The 14,481-nt window shown below is 43.2% G+C and overlaps 1 protein-coding gene across 2 annotated transcripts in view; it reads right to left on the bottom strand.

Annotated features, from left to right (window-relative positions):
• Positions 1-1,711: 1,711 nt before the first annotated feature.
• CABLES2 (Cdk5 and Abl enzyme substrate 2) overlaps positions 1,712-14,481 on the bottom strand; it is a 49,481-nt gene continuing 36,711 nt past the window's right edge. For both annotated transcript variants that reach the window (XM_075901085.1, XM_075901086.1), the window contains 4 exons: positions 13,174-13,277; positions 11,454-11,560; positions 5,586-5,790; positions 1,712-5,125 (listed from right to left, as the gene is read on the bottom strand). In XM_075901085.1, the coding sequence (XP_075757200.1) occupies positions 4,985-5,125; positions 5,586-5,790; positions 11,454-11,560; positions 13,174-13,277 (557 nt within the window). In that variant the 3' untranslated portion in view covers positions 1,712-4,984. The remainder of the gene's footprint in view (positions 5,126-5,585; positions 5,791-11,453; positions 11,561-13,173; positions 13,278-14,481) is intronic.

The following is a 14,481-nucleotide window of genomic DNA, read 5'->3' as shown; positions in this document are numbered from 1 at the left end:
TCTGTAACTTTAAAAATGAGACTAACAGGGTTACCCCTCTGAAACTTAAATATTTACAAAGGAATATTTTCCAGAGTGAGATTGTTTACATGGCATGTTGCTGATCTGTGCCAGTGTCATCATACATTTATGGAGGGGATGGTATCAAGCAGTCTCGAAATCTGGGTCACTTGCAGGGCTAATATAAATAGTGGATCTCTGTAATTAGCCTTCAAATAGTTTGAGGACTTCAGCTGTTATTGAAGAGGGTGGGTCTATTACATAAGTAGGTAAGCAAGGTTTTGGGGGCCTACAGTGAGATCAGACTAGGTAAGCATTTCTGAAGTGCAGCCCCTGTGGCTGTATGTGGCCCCCCACCCATGCATTTTTCTTGTAGCCACAGCCTCCTTGGCACCCATGGGAGGGTAAGTGGGGATTTGTCAAAGCAGCAGCTCCTTCCCTGGTGCTGCCAGTAGTAAAGCCCTGCCCTCTTGTGGCAAGACAAACTCAAGGAGCAGGCCATCTTTTCAGGGGCAGGGGGGCGGGCCCCATTCCCTGACTGCGTGGTGGGCTCTGTCCACAAGCTCATCACAGTTCCTTCCCCCACCCTTTGGGACTGGCCCCACTGCCTCCTTACAGAACTTAACTCAGGCCATTGCAAGCCCAGGGGCATATTAAGTCTACTATGAAAAGTGGGATCTGTGTTTCTTAATATCATTTTTCACAGCAGACTTCCTATTTTGCAAGTTTTTTTTTAAAAAACAAAGCAAAGCAAAACAAAAACACATGTGTTTCTATTCTGTTTAGATGTAGTATAATAGTGGTTCCCAACCAGTGTATACATACTCTTGGGGGTACACAAAGGTCTTCTGGGGGCACATCAACTCATCTAGCTATTTGCCTAGTTTTACAACATGCTACATGAAGGCACTAGCAAGTCAGTACAAACTGTAATTTCATACAGAATGTGCAAGTCAGCAATTTCAGTAATTGCTGACACTTATTTTTATGTTTGATTTGTAAGCAAGTAGTTTTAAGTGAAGTGAAACTTGGTATGCAAGACAAAGGGATACAGCAGTCTGGAAAGGTTGAAAAACAACTGCAGTGATTATCGTAACCCTCTTTCTGCCAGTTACTTAGGAAGAGGAAACATTCTTATGCTAGAGCAGGGGTGGGTAATCATTTTAGAAGTGGCCCTGGGCTGCACCAGAAGGGGTATGGCCTTTGGCAGACGCAGCAGGGCCAGGACACTTCCCATGCTTCCCTGTCCCCAGACTGATTGGCCTGGGGGTGGGGACCATGTTAAGTTGTCTTTGCCCTCCACCACTTGCGAAGAACTGCCAGCTGTTCTGAGCAGCTGGAAGTTCTCTCTAGGCATGCGTGCCCCTTGCAGGGAAGGAGGAGACTTCACGCATTCCCCCCCATCCGAAGGTCAATCAGGGCCTGGGGTGTGTGAAGTCTCTTGCCCTGCAAAGGGCACACAGTGCCTAAAGCAAACCATCAGCTGTTCAAAACAGCTGTCAGTTCACACTAGGGTACTCCCCCACTCCCCCCCCACACCTCTGGTGGGGGGAGGAGACTTTGCACCTCCCCAGGTCTCAATTGACCTGGGGCTAGATCAATAGGTTTGGCAGGCTGGATCCGGCCTACGGAGGCTCTCTTGCCCACCCCTGTGCTAGAGTATTTTTAAAAGAATATTTTCTAGACACAAGTCAAAATACATCAAACTTGATTGGTTACAAAATATGTATCAAAACTTTTATTTCACCGCTTCTCAATCCCACAATTTCATTGATCAAAAAGAATAGACAAATTACAAACGAGACTTTAATTTACTAAGACACAAAACCATAACAATTTACATAAAAATGTACAAGCTCTTATCAAGAGCCTTTTCGTTGTGCTGAGTCTAAGCAGCACCATATTTACATGTGATACATAATTCAACCACACCCCCACATGTAAGAAACCAGCATTTTTCTTTAAAGGAAAAGAACATTTTTGCATGAACAAGTGTAACTTCTCAGAATATCATGTTGGGTCCCATTGTGGCTGAACCTTGATAATGTTGCAGTAATAATTTTCTACCACACAGTGGCAGCTTTTCTATAGGAAGATAAATATATCACAATGATGCTTAACTGAAATAGCATTCTTTTCCCTAAACTGGCATAGAGTCCTAACTCCTATAAAACACCACACACAGGTAGGTTACTGCCTTTGCCAACAGGATCACTATTTCAGTACAGGTAAGTTACAGAAAAAGGTACCCAACATACAAGATGTACACTGTTGGATAAAATGATAATTTGGGATCAATAACCCATCTTCAGACTTGAAACAAGATTTCTATTGTTACAGAAGATTTTCCTTCTATTTCTAATGGAAATTTACACACAGTGAACACTGCACATAGTAAACCATTTCCACGATACAGTTTGCACCCATAATATCTAGGGCTTTGGAGCTCAGAAGTTTGGAAGTGCACATACAGAGGTTTAAAATGAGGATCTATTCAGGTACCGCCTTTAATTAAAAAAAAGCTGCTATGAAGATTATATACTTTAAGGAAGGTGTAATTCTGCATTTTGCTGAAAGAATCAACCAACCTGCCCATTTACACACTGAAGCAAAGATTTCCATCCTCTCAGACACTGCTTCTGGTCAACAATGTCTGAGAAAAGATTGCAGGATTAGACCTTCAGGTTTACATATCAGCCAGAGCATTTTTTTTGTTACATATTAGTTTAAAGCAATTTAACTCCTATAATTAACAGCTTGAGCCCAAATGGTCTTGGAGCATCAGACATTTTTAGTAACATTTATAGTAACATGACATTATATTTTTTGAACAAATACATTGTGAGAATTTTTACCATCAACACTTTCCTAAACACTTAAATTACATGTAAAGTTTCCATGCTTAGATAAAGAAAAGGTATTGACTGATTTGGAGAAATCTGTAGTAGATTTGTAGGCCATTATAAATTGAGTGCACTGCAATTAGCATTTTTTTTTGTAATTCAATTGGCAACCCACAAATGTTAGTCTAATACTTTAGTAAAATAGAACTTACAAAACTGGCATTAATTATTCAATATAGAACTTCAATAAACACAATTTTCTAATCTCTCTTGGAAAATAAGGTCAGTTGGCAAATTGGATGTTAGCGGCGTTCAAATTTAAAGGGTGTGTAAAATTCTACCATAGTAAGAAATAACCATGCATCTTACACGTTAGGGAGAAGCAACTTTCTAAAATTTGTGTCCTGCACATTGACCAGAAGATGCCTATTTACTTGCACTAAAGTTGTTAAAGAGCTGCTAGGTTTAGGACTTTAGTGGTATTACGGCAAAAAATACCTTTCAAGTGCTGCTTAAAGAGAAAGTAGCAAAGTCAGTGGAGCCTATTTCATTGAAGTCAAACTGGCCTTAGGTGGTTGAATAGCAAGACTTGTTTTATGTCTGTTCCTATTTAGTGGCCACAACTCACACAAGGAATTGAAATTTACAATACTCCATGTATCAGAGACTAGATAGCCTTCTTACTTCAGGAAGAGGTCTAGCATATTAGTCTTCAACAAATTACAAACATTTTCAATGTCCAAGTATTATTTTTGTCCCTTTCAAACACACAAACATGCACACACACTTATTTGTATAATATTGCTTAGAACCCCCACTGCCCAGAGTGACTAACTGTATCGCTAAAGGTAGAACATGTTTCAGAACTGTTTAAACCAAGTATCTGGCTAAAAGTGGAAGAAGTTATTTAACCCTTGCATAAACATCAGACTGCTGCTGAACATTAACTTATAACCGAATGGCCGATTAAACGTGCAACAAATGCCAGTTCCATGAGTCCCATCACAGTGGCACAATGCTTGGAAGAACTGAGTAAAAAAAGTAGCAATTTGAGAAATGAACATACTTTGTTTCATTGACTTAGTTTGGAAACGACAGCAGTACTTGCTGAAACACTTGTGAACAGAACAGAGAATGAGAGAGAGGTCATGTTTAAAAAGGTGCTAGTTTCAGACTATAGTAAACAGTGGCACAAATCAAAATTATAAATGACAATATGGTGATTTCCTCTCACATGTAAGTCAATTTCTTATCTCCACTCAAAAACAAAACTCCAAGAATGAACTTTATGCTGCTTTGCTGCAGCTATCTTGTTCAACAAGTGTGATATTTCATGACAGATTTCCAAACACAATTTTCCTTTCCTTATTTTAAAAAAATAAATAAAAAAAATCAAACCTTTGTGTAATATAGTTAAAAGTAGTTGAACTTAGAATAGTTTCAGGCTTGCTACCTATAGATCTATAGTACAAATCCCCTCTGTAATATTAGTGCAGATATACTGGAATTATTTTCACTATATGCAAGGCAAATGCAGGTAAAGGATACATTACTATTTAAATTCAGGATTCACCATTATGCAACATAAGTAACTTAGAAGAACTGGTACCAGACCAGTCAGTTTTAGGCACATCTTTAAAAAATAACATCTGCATTTTTAACGTAAAAATGCAAAGAACATTCTCAACTACACTATTTGAAGTTTATGATTTTTTGGAATGAAGTGATGCTTCCTGTAATAAAAATAAATGTCAAAACAATCTAAAAGAACAACAACATAGCATCCTTTGTAGGGAAGAACCGACCATTTCCTAGTAAAACTGAAAAGGAAAATACAGAATAACCAGTAGCCACAAGGCAGCTGGTTTGTGAATCATTTGTGCTTTAATATCCAAAGGAAAATAAAGTTCAAGATAACCTTTTCTGTACCACCTACTGATACAGACTTGGCATCTGTATCGCTAATGTACATCTTGACTGTTCAAAAATCATGTTGCAGTCTTCAAACTAGCTGTAGACATGATCAGATGCACATTGTGGCATAGAGAAGAACAGTGGCAAGTTTCAAATTCAGAAGCAAAGCGTTCAGTAATGCTGTTCATCCCCAGAGCCATCGGTGATCAGCTGGAATGTAGTTTTGGTTAGAATTGCTGTGAGAGACGTCTATAATGAGGTAAAACTTGGTTTTCAGGAAGGTAGAGGACCAGCTCCAAAGCTACAAGCACTGTAAATTCAAATCCAATGAGATCTCGTCTGTTGAATCTGAATCTTTCTTCTAGTTTCTGCAGTGGCATTTTTCCATTGAAAGGGGGGAAGAAGAGGAGAAAATAAGATCAACAGTCATGCCCAGGATAGCCACTAGATTGTCACAGCAAAGAAAGAAGAGTATACCATGAGCTATACTTGCATACAGGATCCAATATGCAGTTGGGTTCCAAAACTAGAAACAGATAAATGTATGGGTTCAATTTTGGAAACTCTGAGCCAAATTACCCAATTTGCATGCAAACACAGGTTTTCTGCATGCTGAAAGGGACAAACTCACATGTTTCACAGGTGCTTTTTGAAGAAAAATGCCCCCCCCCCCCAACCTAATTCTAAAATCAGTGTTTTTGTTTTGAGTCTAAATTTTGTTACTCATTTTTGAAAAAGTTTTGGTCTGAGCTTATAAAATACAAGACTACATTCATTAATAAAAAGGGAGCGCCTTTCACTGTATGAAAGAATTCAACCTCTACTTACATCAATAAGGTGTTTAACTTCATGTTTCCTGAGATCACTGCTGATCTTGGCTGCAAGCAGCACACAAGCACCAGCGCACAGTTTGCGGTTCTGTTTGTTGAGCTTGCCTTGGAGAACAAGCTTCTCAAAGTAAACATATGCCATTGACACAGTAACTGGCTCTAGATTGCACTCTTCACTCAGGTTCCGCATCTCTCTCTTTAAGCTGTGGGGGGACAAAATACTTTTATCACATTAAGTGGGTTCTAGAAGACATTAGAAACGCAGCAGTGTGGAGGAAGCAAAGATTGGTATCAAAGGATCTGAGACCTGAATTTATTAATCTGTTTCATATCTAATCCAGACTAGTTCTCAACAATGCTGTTAGTACCTGAAGGCTATTTGGTGGTTTGTGAAGAGAAGTGGTATTTAGGGTTACCAGATGGTTTAAAAAAATACCGGACACACTTGATCTCAAATTTGGGGGGGAGGAAGAGGAACTGGCCGATGGGAAGCAGAGCTGGCTGGGGTCGGGGAGGGGGAGGAGAACTAGCTGCCGGGATGCAGGGCTGGCTGGTAAGGGGTTTTTGGGGGGGGAGAAGGGAGGGGGCGGTAGAGAAACCGACCAGCAGGGAATGGGGCTGGCACGGCCACACGCAGATCCCAGGGTGCTGCCCGTCCCGGTGAGGCGCATGGGTGAGTCCAGCCCCGGGGATTCCATCCTCCCCCTGCCCCCCATCCTCCCTCCTCTCTACTACATAGTTGCATACTGCCTGGCTGGTGTGAGCGTGTTTACCAGCCAGGCAGTACGCAACTACATACTGACATTCATGATAATAAAACTTAATTAGAAAGTAATTAGACATTTATATGTCCGGTATTTTCTTAATTTGTTTTCCAGACAGAAAGCTCAAATACCAGACTTTCTAGTTCAAAACAGGACACCTGGCAACCCTAGTGGTATTTTCCAGTAGACAGGCCTCCAGAAAGCTGAAACCACCAGGATGGCTGGTATTAACTGGCACTTTCATAGGCCAAAGAGACTGCATCTTGTTACATGGAAGCAGTCCCTCCATAGCCAAGTGTAAGGCGATTTGGCAGGGCAGTTGCAAGCTCTTAATGCTACTGGTCACGCTCTACCTGGAAAAGATTTCTCTCAACATGCAAGTATAAGGAATGGGAGCTGCTGAGGAGAGAGGAACAAGCCTGCAGCGTAGGGTGGCTGCCTGTAAATACAGAACTAGATTTTTCAAGTTTAACAGCCTCATCTATAGTTCTTCACATCCAAGACATGGTATATTAAACAAAAATTGTTGTAGGATTCTGGATTGTAAATAGCTGCAGTGGTTGTACTAAGAAGATTAGGTCCTTAAGAAAATATTCAGTGTGTAAATATAAGAATTAATACATTTAATGAAAACAGAAAACTAATCTTAAAAACGTCACAAAACAGATGAGAACTAAGAAAGTATGAATTCAAGTCCCAATAAAACTCTGTTCCAAGTTGTTTTAAGTTAACTGAAAAAACTATAAAGTTACTGAACTTTAGCAATTTCAAGTGGTGTCTGAATTTTCATAGGGCTCACTCCTGCACCCTGACTTTATGTCCCTGCACCTCACAGGCTGGCTACTGCAGGACTGAACCCAGAAGAGCAGATGTGCTCTAGGGAAGCTGAAATTTATGCTCATGCACAGTCCCACAGAAGTGAAAAGGACTAAAGAGCAGAAGGAGTTGCAGAATCAGGACCTACATTTGCTATTTATAGACAGTCTCTCACTGGCAAGACAGTACCATATCAAGATTTTACCCCTCTAAAGAGGGCTACAATGTCCCTCCCTGAAAACAGAAATGACTATTAACACATTAACTTCTAACAATGTCATAAATAATGTTTTGAATATCTGATCTGCATTTCACTAAAAAGCTACTATAACAAATATATATATATTTAAAAGAGAATTGCCATATTGTGCCACAGAGACAGTTACCTGTCTCATAACTGGTGTTCAAGATGTGTTGCTAATGTCCATTCCAAGTCAGGCGTGTGTGCTCGCCACATGCTACGGTGCCGGAAGTTTTTTCCCTTAGAAGTACCTGTAGGTGAGCAACTCTGGCAACCATTAGTGTGGCACCTAATGCCAGATGGCACTGTATAAGGGGTTCCGAGCACTCCCCTCCCCCATCCTTTCTTGTCGGAAACTCCAACAGTGGGGAAGGAGGGAGGGTTGTGGAATGGACGTGAAGAACATCTCAGATACCACCCGTTACGTGACTGGTATCAGTCTTTCTTTGAGTGCTTGCTCATGTTTGTTCCATAGGAAGGGATTCCCAAACAGCGTCCTCAGAGGTGGGTGGAAGTTCAGGAATACGTTGCTCGTAGCTCAGCACTGCCAAAGCCAGTATCATCCCTAGCTTGCTGGGTGAGCGTGTCATGAGACATGCACGTGTATATAGAAGATTGTGTTGTGGCTCTACAGGTGTTCTGGATCAGGACACGAGTAAGGAATGCAGCAGATGATGCCTGCACCCTTGTTGAGCAAGCTTTTATGTCGTTTGGGGGAGGGAGGGTGTCAGTGTGACACGCATGAGGTCATAAAATGCCTTGATGGAGGTAATCCAATTGGAAAGCCTGTGTGTGGAGACCAGAAGGCCCTTCATCCTTTCCACAGTTGCTACAAAGAGCTGGGTTGATTTCCTAAAGGGCCTGGTTTATTCCAGGTAAAAACCCAGGGCTTCTTCACTGTTAGCATGCAGCTTAGGATACAAAATCAGGAGGACAATAATCTCGTTAAGATGGAAGGATGATGCCATCTTGAGTAAAAAATGGGTAGAATCGAAGCTGGACCATGTAAATAAAAAAAGCACAGTGGTTCCAAAGTCCAGGCTTTCAGCTCTGACACTCACCTGGCTGATGCCATTGCCACAAGGCAACCTTGCACATTAAATAAGTCCAGAAGCCCAAGGGATCCCATTAATCTAGACGGTGCTTCCTGCTGCCCAACAGTATCACCTGCACTTCCTTAGAAGACACCTGCTCTTCTGGATTCAATCAGGCAGTAGCCATCCCATGAGGTGTAGGGACATGTAGCTGGATGCAAGAGACAACTGTGGTCCTGCAACAGGAGGTCTGGCTACTGAGCAGTGTCTACTGTGTTGCTATGACAAGGTTCAGGAGTATGCTGAACCAATGCTGGCGTAGCCATATGGGACGGTCAAGGTGACCCAGGCTTTGTCCCTCTTGATTTTTGACCAGAAGAATGGGCAGGAACACGCATGCACGCACCTGACTGAAACAGGAGAAAAGCATCTGCAAGAGCGCCATTGCCAGGACTTCACAGGGAGCAGAATAGATGATCCTTCACATTTTGCCTTGTGGTGAAGAAATCCATGTGGAGAGTCCCACACCTCCAAGTAAAGGTGGTACCACAAGGAGGGAGGTAAAAGGGATTTGCCATGGCAATCCACCAATGTGTTTCTAATGCCGGGGAGGTGAAATTCCTTCAGATGGATCTCATGGTGCATGCAGAACTCCCAAAGCTGCATCGCCTCTTAGCAGGGGGCTGAAAAGCCCACTCCTCCCTATCTTCTGATGTAGAGCACGGAGACCATGTTGTCCGCCAACACTAGGCCCACACGGCCTTCCAGCTGTGGGAGGAATACCACACAGGCCCTGCAAAGTGCCCCAAGTTTGAAGACTATGTGCAATATCAACTCTTCTAGGTGCCATGTACCTCGTGTTCACATCCGAGGTGAACTTCCTTCCCATCCAAGGTTTCCAATAAATACACAGAAGATTGGGGGTTGTCAAACGGTATCCCTTAGGGGACCATACCTGGATTGATCCATCACTGCAGTGCCTTGAGTACATCCAGCAGAATACTGACCACCTTGTCCAGATGATCCTTAGACGGGATATAGGCTGTCACTAGCCACTCCTGGAGCAGCCGCATTTGTAGCCTCTCATAACATGTGCATAACAGCATGTGGCCCAGTAATCTGAGAGAGACCCTGGCACTCATCTGTCTGGTCTGCAAACAGGGCCAGACTATCGAAAGGGAGATTTTGCCCTTTTGCAGACAGCCTCGAGGATTGGAGCCTTGCCACCTGCACCATGATAGCAGAGGTCATGGACTGTGCTGCCAAATCAGCAGTGTCCAAAGCTTCCTGCAAGGCTGCTCTAGCCACATCTTGGTCCCCTCCCAGGAGGACTTGAAATTCCTGCCTGGGACCTTCTGCAAGGGAATCAACAAATTTGGCCATGGACTGTCACAAGCTGCCATGATTTTAATCTATCAGGTCCTGATGGTGCCATGCTAAGTTGCAGGGTCGTTGAAGAATAAACTTTTCTCCCAAAAAGGTCTAGTTTCTTTGCCTCCTTATTCTTGGGAGTGGCACTAGGTTGATCCTGCCTCTTTTGCCCATTCACTGCTGAAACTACCTGCAAGTTTGGAGCAGAGTGGGTATACAAGTACTCTCACCCCTTAGCAGACACCTCATACTTATGCTCCACCTGCGTTGAAATTGGGAGAAGCAAATATTGGGTTTGCCAAAGTGTCTTAGAGATTTTGGCTACACCTTCATACGCTGAGTGGAATCCTAGCTAGGGCTGCTGAGCTGAGCTCATTAAAGAGCGAGTTGGGAGGCTGCTCAAATTCCTGTTTCTAAACCCAGATTAGAGGCCACCCACTTTAGGAGCTCTTGGAGAGCCCTGGCATCATCTTATGGGACCACTGGCAGGGGGCCTAGAATAACTTTGTTTGGGATGCCGACTGTATGGAGAGCAGATTTCCTGCCCCTGGTACCGGGGTTGCATGGCTGGATATGCCTCTTGCTGGCCACACCACCTAGCCTGCAATCGGTGCTTTGAGCCTTTGGAACCGTGCCCGGAGACTGGCATCAAGGGTTCTGTGCAGGTGGCAACCCACCATGTAGGGCATGGTAACTTGTGGCAGGTGAGCACCAGTAGGATGGTCCTTGAGGTGATGAGGAGAGCCACACAGACAGGGACTGAGGGAATGGTCCCAGGGCAGGTTTACCCCTAAACTTTGGAACTGCCATAGGCAGTGTGGAAGGCTATAAGGGACAATACATCTTACGCTGCTCTAAGGGCCTCCAGGATTGACAGCATTTCCAAGTGCCAAACTCCAGTGCTGTGCAGGGGCGTCCCTGCAAGGGCTTTTCCACTCAGCCAAGTCTGGGGCCCGACTCTCACCTGGAGTCAGTGAGCTGCTCTTTGTGGGGCTAGGCTTGCCTCCTGCCCTCTCTTTGCCCTTGTGAGCAGGAGGAAAATGACCTCTCCCAATCTTCTACTTCTTGCCAGAGTAGGCCCCCTACAGGTGGTATCAAAGGTAAAACTTCTGACACATGTGGCGAACAGAGGCACCGAACTTGGAATGGACATGCACAAGAACCTGAAGGTGAAGTTGCCTGGATTATATTCCCCCCCCCCCCAATAACAATCTTAGACCACATTTTCTTATTACTCAAATAGAAACCGATAACTATGTGGTAAAGATGGAGGCACAAACAACTTACAGAAAAGACGGAGAGCACTTACGTTTTGATCCATAGTGTGCAGGAGTGTTCACCAGGTATAACTTGCTAACATTATATCAGTACTAAGTTAACCATGAAGGAATTGTAGTCTGAAAATAGCCATTTTAGGCTGAGTTACATGAGGACTATTCCCAGCATCCTAACCATTTCTGTTATGGCTGCCCTCCCACAGACAGCTTAACTGGTAATAAGAGATTATCAGAATTTAATCATATAGACTATTAATAGAATTAATACTTAATGCAATACAAGTATTAGAGGAAAGGAGCTTGTACAAGAGGCTTAAAGGACATTGACTCTCTCCCCATTCTGTTCAACTGCTTGTTTCTTACCTTCTGATTTTGCTCAGTGTTAACTTGATGTAAGGAAACTTCTCTTTAAAAGTTTCATTCATGTCCTTTTTAAGGTCTGAGGGTTTCACATATTCTATTACTGTGGTCTGAAACAGAAGAGGAAAGTTTTCTATGCATTACAGTGCCCTTCAAACATACCCTCTGTTTGAAACAGAGGCAAGACAAACAGGTCTTTAATAATATTTTGCACTCCTATAGTGCACACTTAGTGCTTGCAAGTTATTAAATCTCAGCAATTTACAAGACAGATAATTATTCCCATTTTACAGACTGTGAAACCAACTGGGCGGGTCAGCCACTTGTTCAGGGTCACAGAGGCAGAGCCAGAACCAGAACCAGGACCTGACAGATTGGTGCCCTTTCTAGTATAAGCTTCTCAGAGTCTGATTTACAGGCTCCATTAACTACCGAATGCTTTACCTTTAATAAGCAGAGGGCAGCATGAAGCTAGAACTCAGCTGTCAGTGAGGCTGCTTATCGTAAGATCTTCCCTACCAGGGACACTGGGAGGGAGAGGGAGTAGGTGGGAAATGGGAGTTGCCCCTGGGCCCGGCAATTCAAAAGGGTGCAGGGCTCCAGCCACCACCATTGCTACTGCAGCAGCAGCTAGGGCTTGGAGCCCTTTAAAACTGCTGCCAGAGCACTGTGCAGCATGCTCCACACAGTGTGACAGCTGGCTGCCCACTGCCCCTAACCCCACCCCTTCCAGGAACATGGGAGCCCCTCCCATCCAGCTTGCTAAGGACCCAGCAATTCTGTCAGCCCCCAGTTCCCTACAAAATGATCATGGTAGAATTGTGCCAGTGGCGAATATGGAATGCTATATGCTGTTATAGATGCCTGCTGTAGGCCACACCGCCATCCATCTGCTGTTAGTCTATATAATGCTCCAAAAGTGTGAAAAGCCTATAGATACACATTCCCCCCCCCCCCCCCCCCCAAGTATTTCTACGGAGTGAAAGGTTATGTTGTTAACCAGTTACCTGTAAGCATTAGCTGTGGCCTGGAGGGATCCTGGGTGTCCGGAGCTGCCCCACCCCCCGTGGCAGGCCATCTGGACCCCAGTTAACTGATTAAAATTATATTGTTTAACCGGTTAACTTTTTAAAGGGGAATTTACATCCCTATTATTTCATGGGCTATATGACAAGTGAAGAAAGACCACTTCAGCAAAGCATTCAGAGGCAAGAGCGTGAGCAGGCTGTGTGGTTATAACAACGAAGAGGTGTCAGAGAATGAAGTTTGTGCCGAAATTACGGATACCGGTCATTGCTCTGCATTTAGACAACATTTTGCTGCAACATTTTAAAAATGTGCCTTTGTCCATAATATTGTTTCAGAACACATTAACAAATTGATGTATTACTGAACATACATCCCTTGCATATTCACTGTAATAAGAATCTATGCTTATCTGGGTCATCACCACTGAATCTAAGACAGAAGTTTAATCTCCCTAAAGACAAGATCTTTACTGCACTCTGAGAAACATTACTAATATAGTGTTTGGCACTGTTCAAACTCAGCTGTGCATTGAACTTGAGCACTACTATGTCCATATATAGTTTTCCCAATAAATATCCAGCAAACAGGGTAAATTTTATCCAAGGAAGTTCTTTACCAAGATTGAGCATTTATGCACTGAGTAAGTATGCACTGAAAGCCAGACAGCTGCTCGGTTAAAATATTAATTTCTCACCATGTAAGATGCAAAGATGAGAACACGTTTGTGTTTCCCACAGGGCCACTGAGGATCATCCAGGAGATTTGGATTATACTCTGATAACTCACCCACTTCGTTTCCTGAAAGAATGGGGAAAGTGAACACAAACAAGAGTTGTAAGAAATAAATAGCTTTAAGCAAGAGTTTCCTGATGTACCTCTAAGATTAGAGGCAATTTGCAAATGGTAGGAGAATGTTCATTTAAGTATGTTACTGAATGCCCCAAATTCTGGGTCTGCAAACGCAGAAACTACAGGTTACCTACTCATGGTCTAGGAGACACTGCAGTACATAATGTGCATTATGACCACAAAGAGAGTACTTGGAAGGTGGTGACGAGAGAGGAAAGGCAAGTGCTTTTAAAAAAAAAAAAAAAAACCAAGCACATTATGGTTGCATTTTTTTTTTTTGCTGTTTAAAAATGGTAACACACCATATGTGAGGTACTGCATGTGAAAAACCATAAGATCTACCATGAACCAAGATTGCATCCATAATGTAGACTTGGTCCATGGATATTACAAGGGTTCTAGTGAAAAGAATTAAGAGTGGGAAGACAATCGCGACTGTCAAAGATTTCAATAGGGTTGAATAGGATTTCTCTTTGCACCTCCCATATTCTGGCTTCAGCCTGCGACCTGGCTGGCACTTAAAGCAGTCTTGGAGCTGCTCTGTTCTGTCTTGTAATAGCCTCCTAGTGGCTACTGTAACAGATAAGCGTAGCTGGAATGCACAATAGTCTGGTTATACCCTTTCCTTCCTATTTATGCTAAGGAAGGGACATGGTGAAAACAGAAGAGAAAAAGAACCCTGCACTTATCTAGGAGCATGTTCTACCAGGATGATTCTGTGAAGGCCACTTCCAGATTGCCATTAAGGGGCTGGAGCACAAGAAAGAATATGGCTCCATCTCCACGTTTTAGAAGGGTGGTGAGCATAAAGTATACTGTGTGGAGAAGAGGAGTCAGCTGGATGTTTTCATCAGTAGTCCTTACACTGCCGAGTTAAAAGCATCCAGTTATTTTGGCCTACTGGCATTCTGCTGCACCTGGTGTTCTATTGTCATGCTATTTATGTTCCACTGAAGTCAGCAGATTGTTAGAGAACATCTCTGGCGCTTTGAAGCACAGCAGGTTCCTGCTCCCTGAGCATTCAAGCAGCAAGGGTAAAGGCCTGAAGGAAAGCTCTTGTGGTAAAGCTGATTTGAGGGTGTTGCATAAGGATGCCATAAAGGGCATAGCACTGGAGATTCTAAGTTTAGAGGAGGGTCAAAGTAAAGTGATT

This window comes from Pelodiscus sinensis, chromosome 18, assembly GCF_049634645.1.
Source record: "Pelodiscus sinensis isolate JC-2024 chromosome 18, ASM4963464v1, whole genome shotgun sequence".
In the NCBI taxonomy this organism is placed as follows: Eukaryota; Metazoa; Chordata; order Testudines; family Trionychidae; genus Pelodiscus; species Pelodiscus sinensis.
This window is presented reverse-complemented; position numbering and strand designations above follow the sequence as displayed.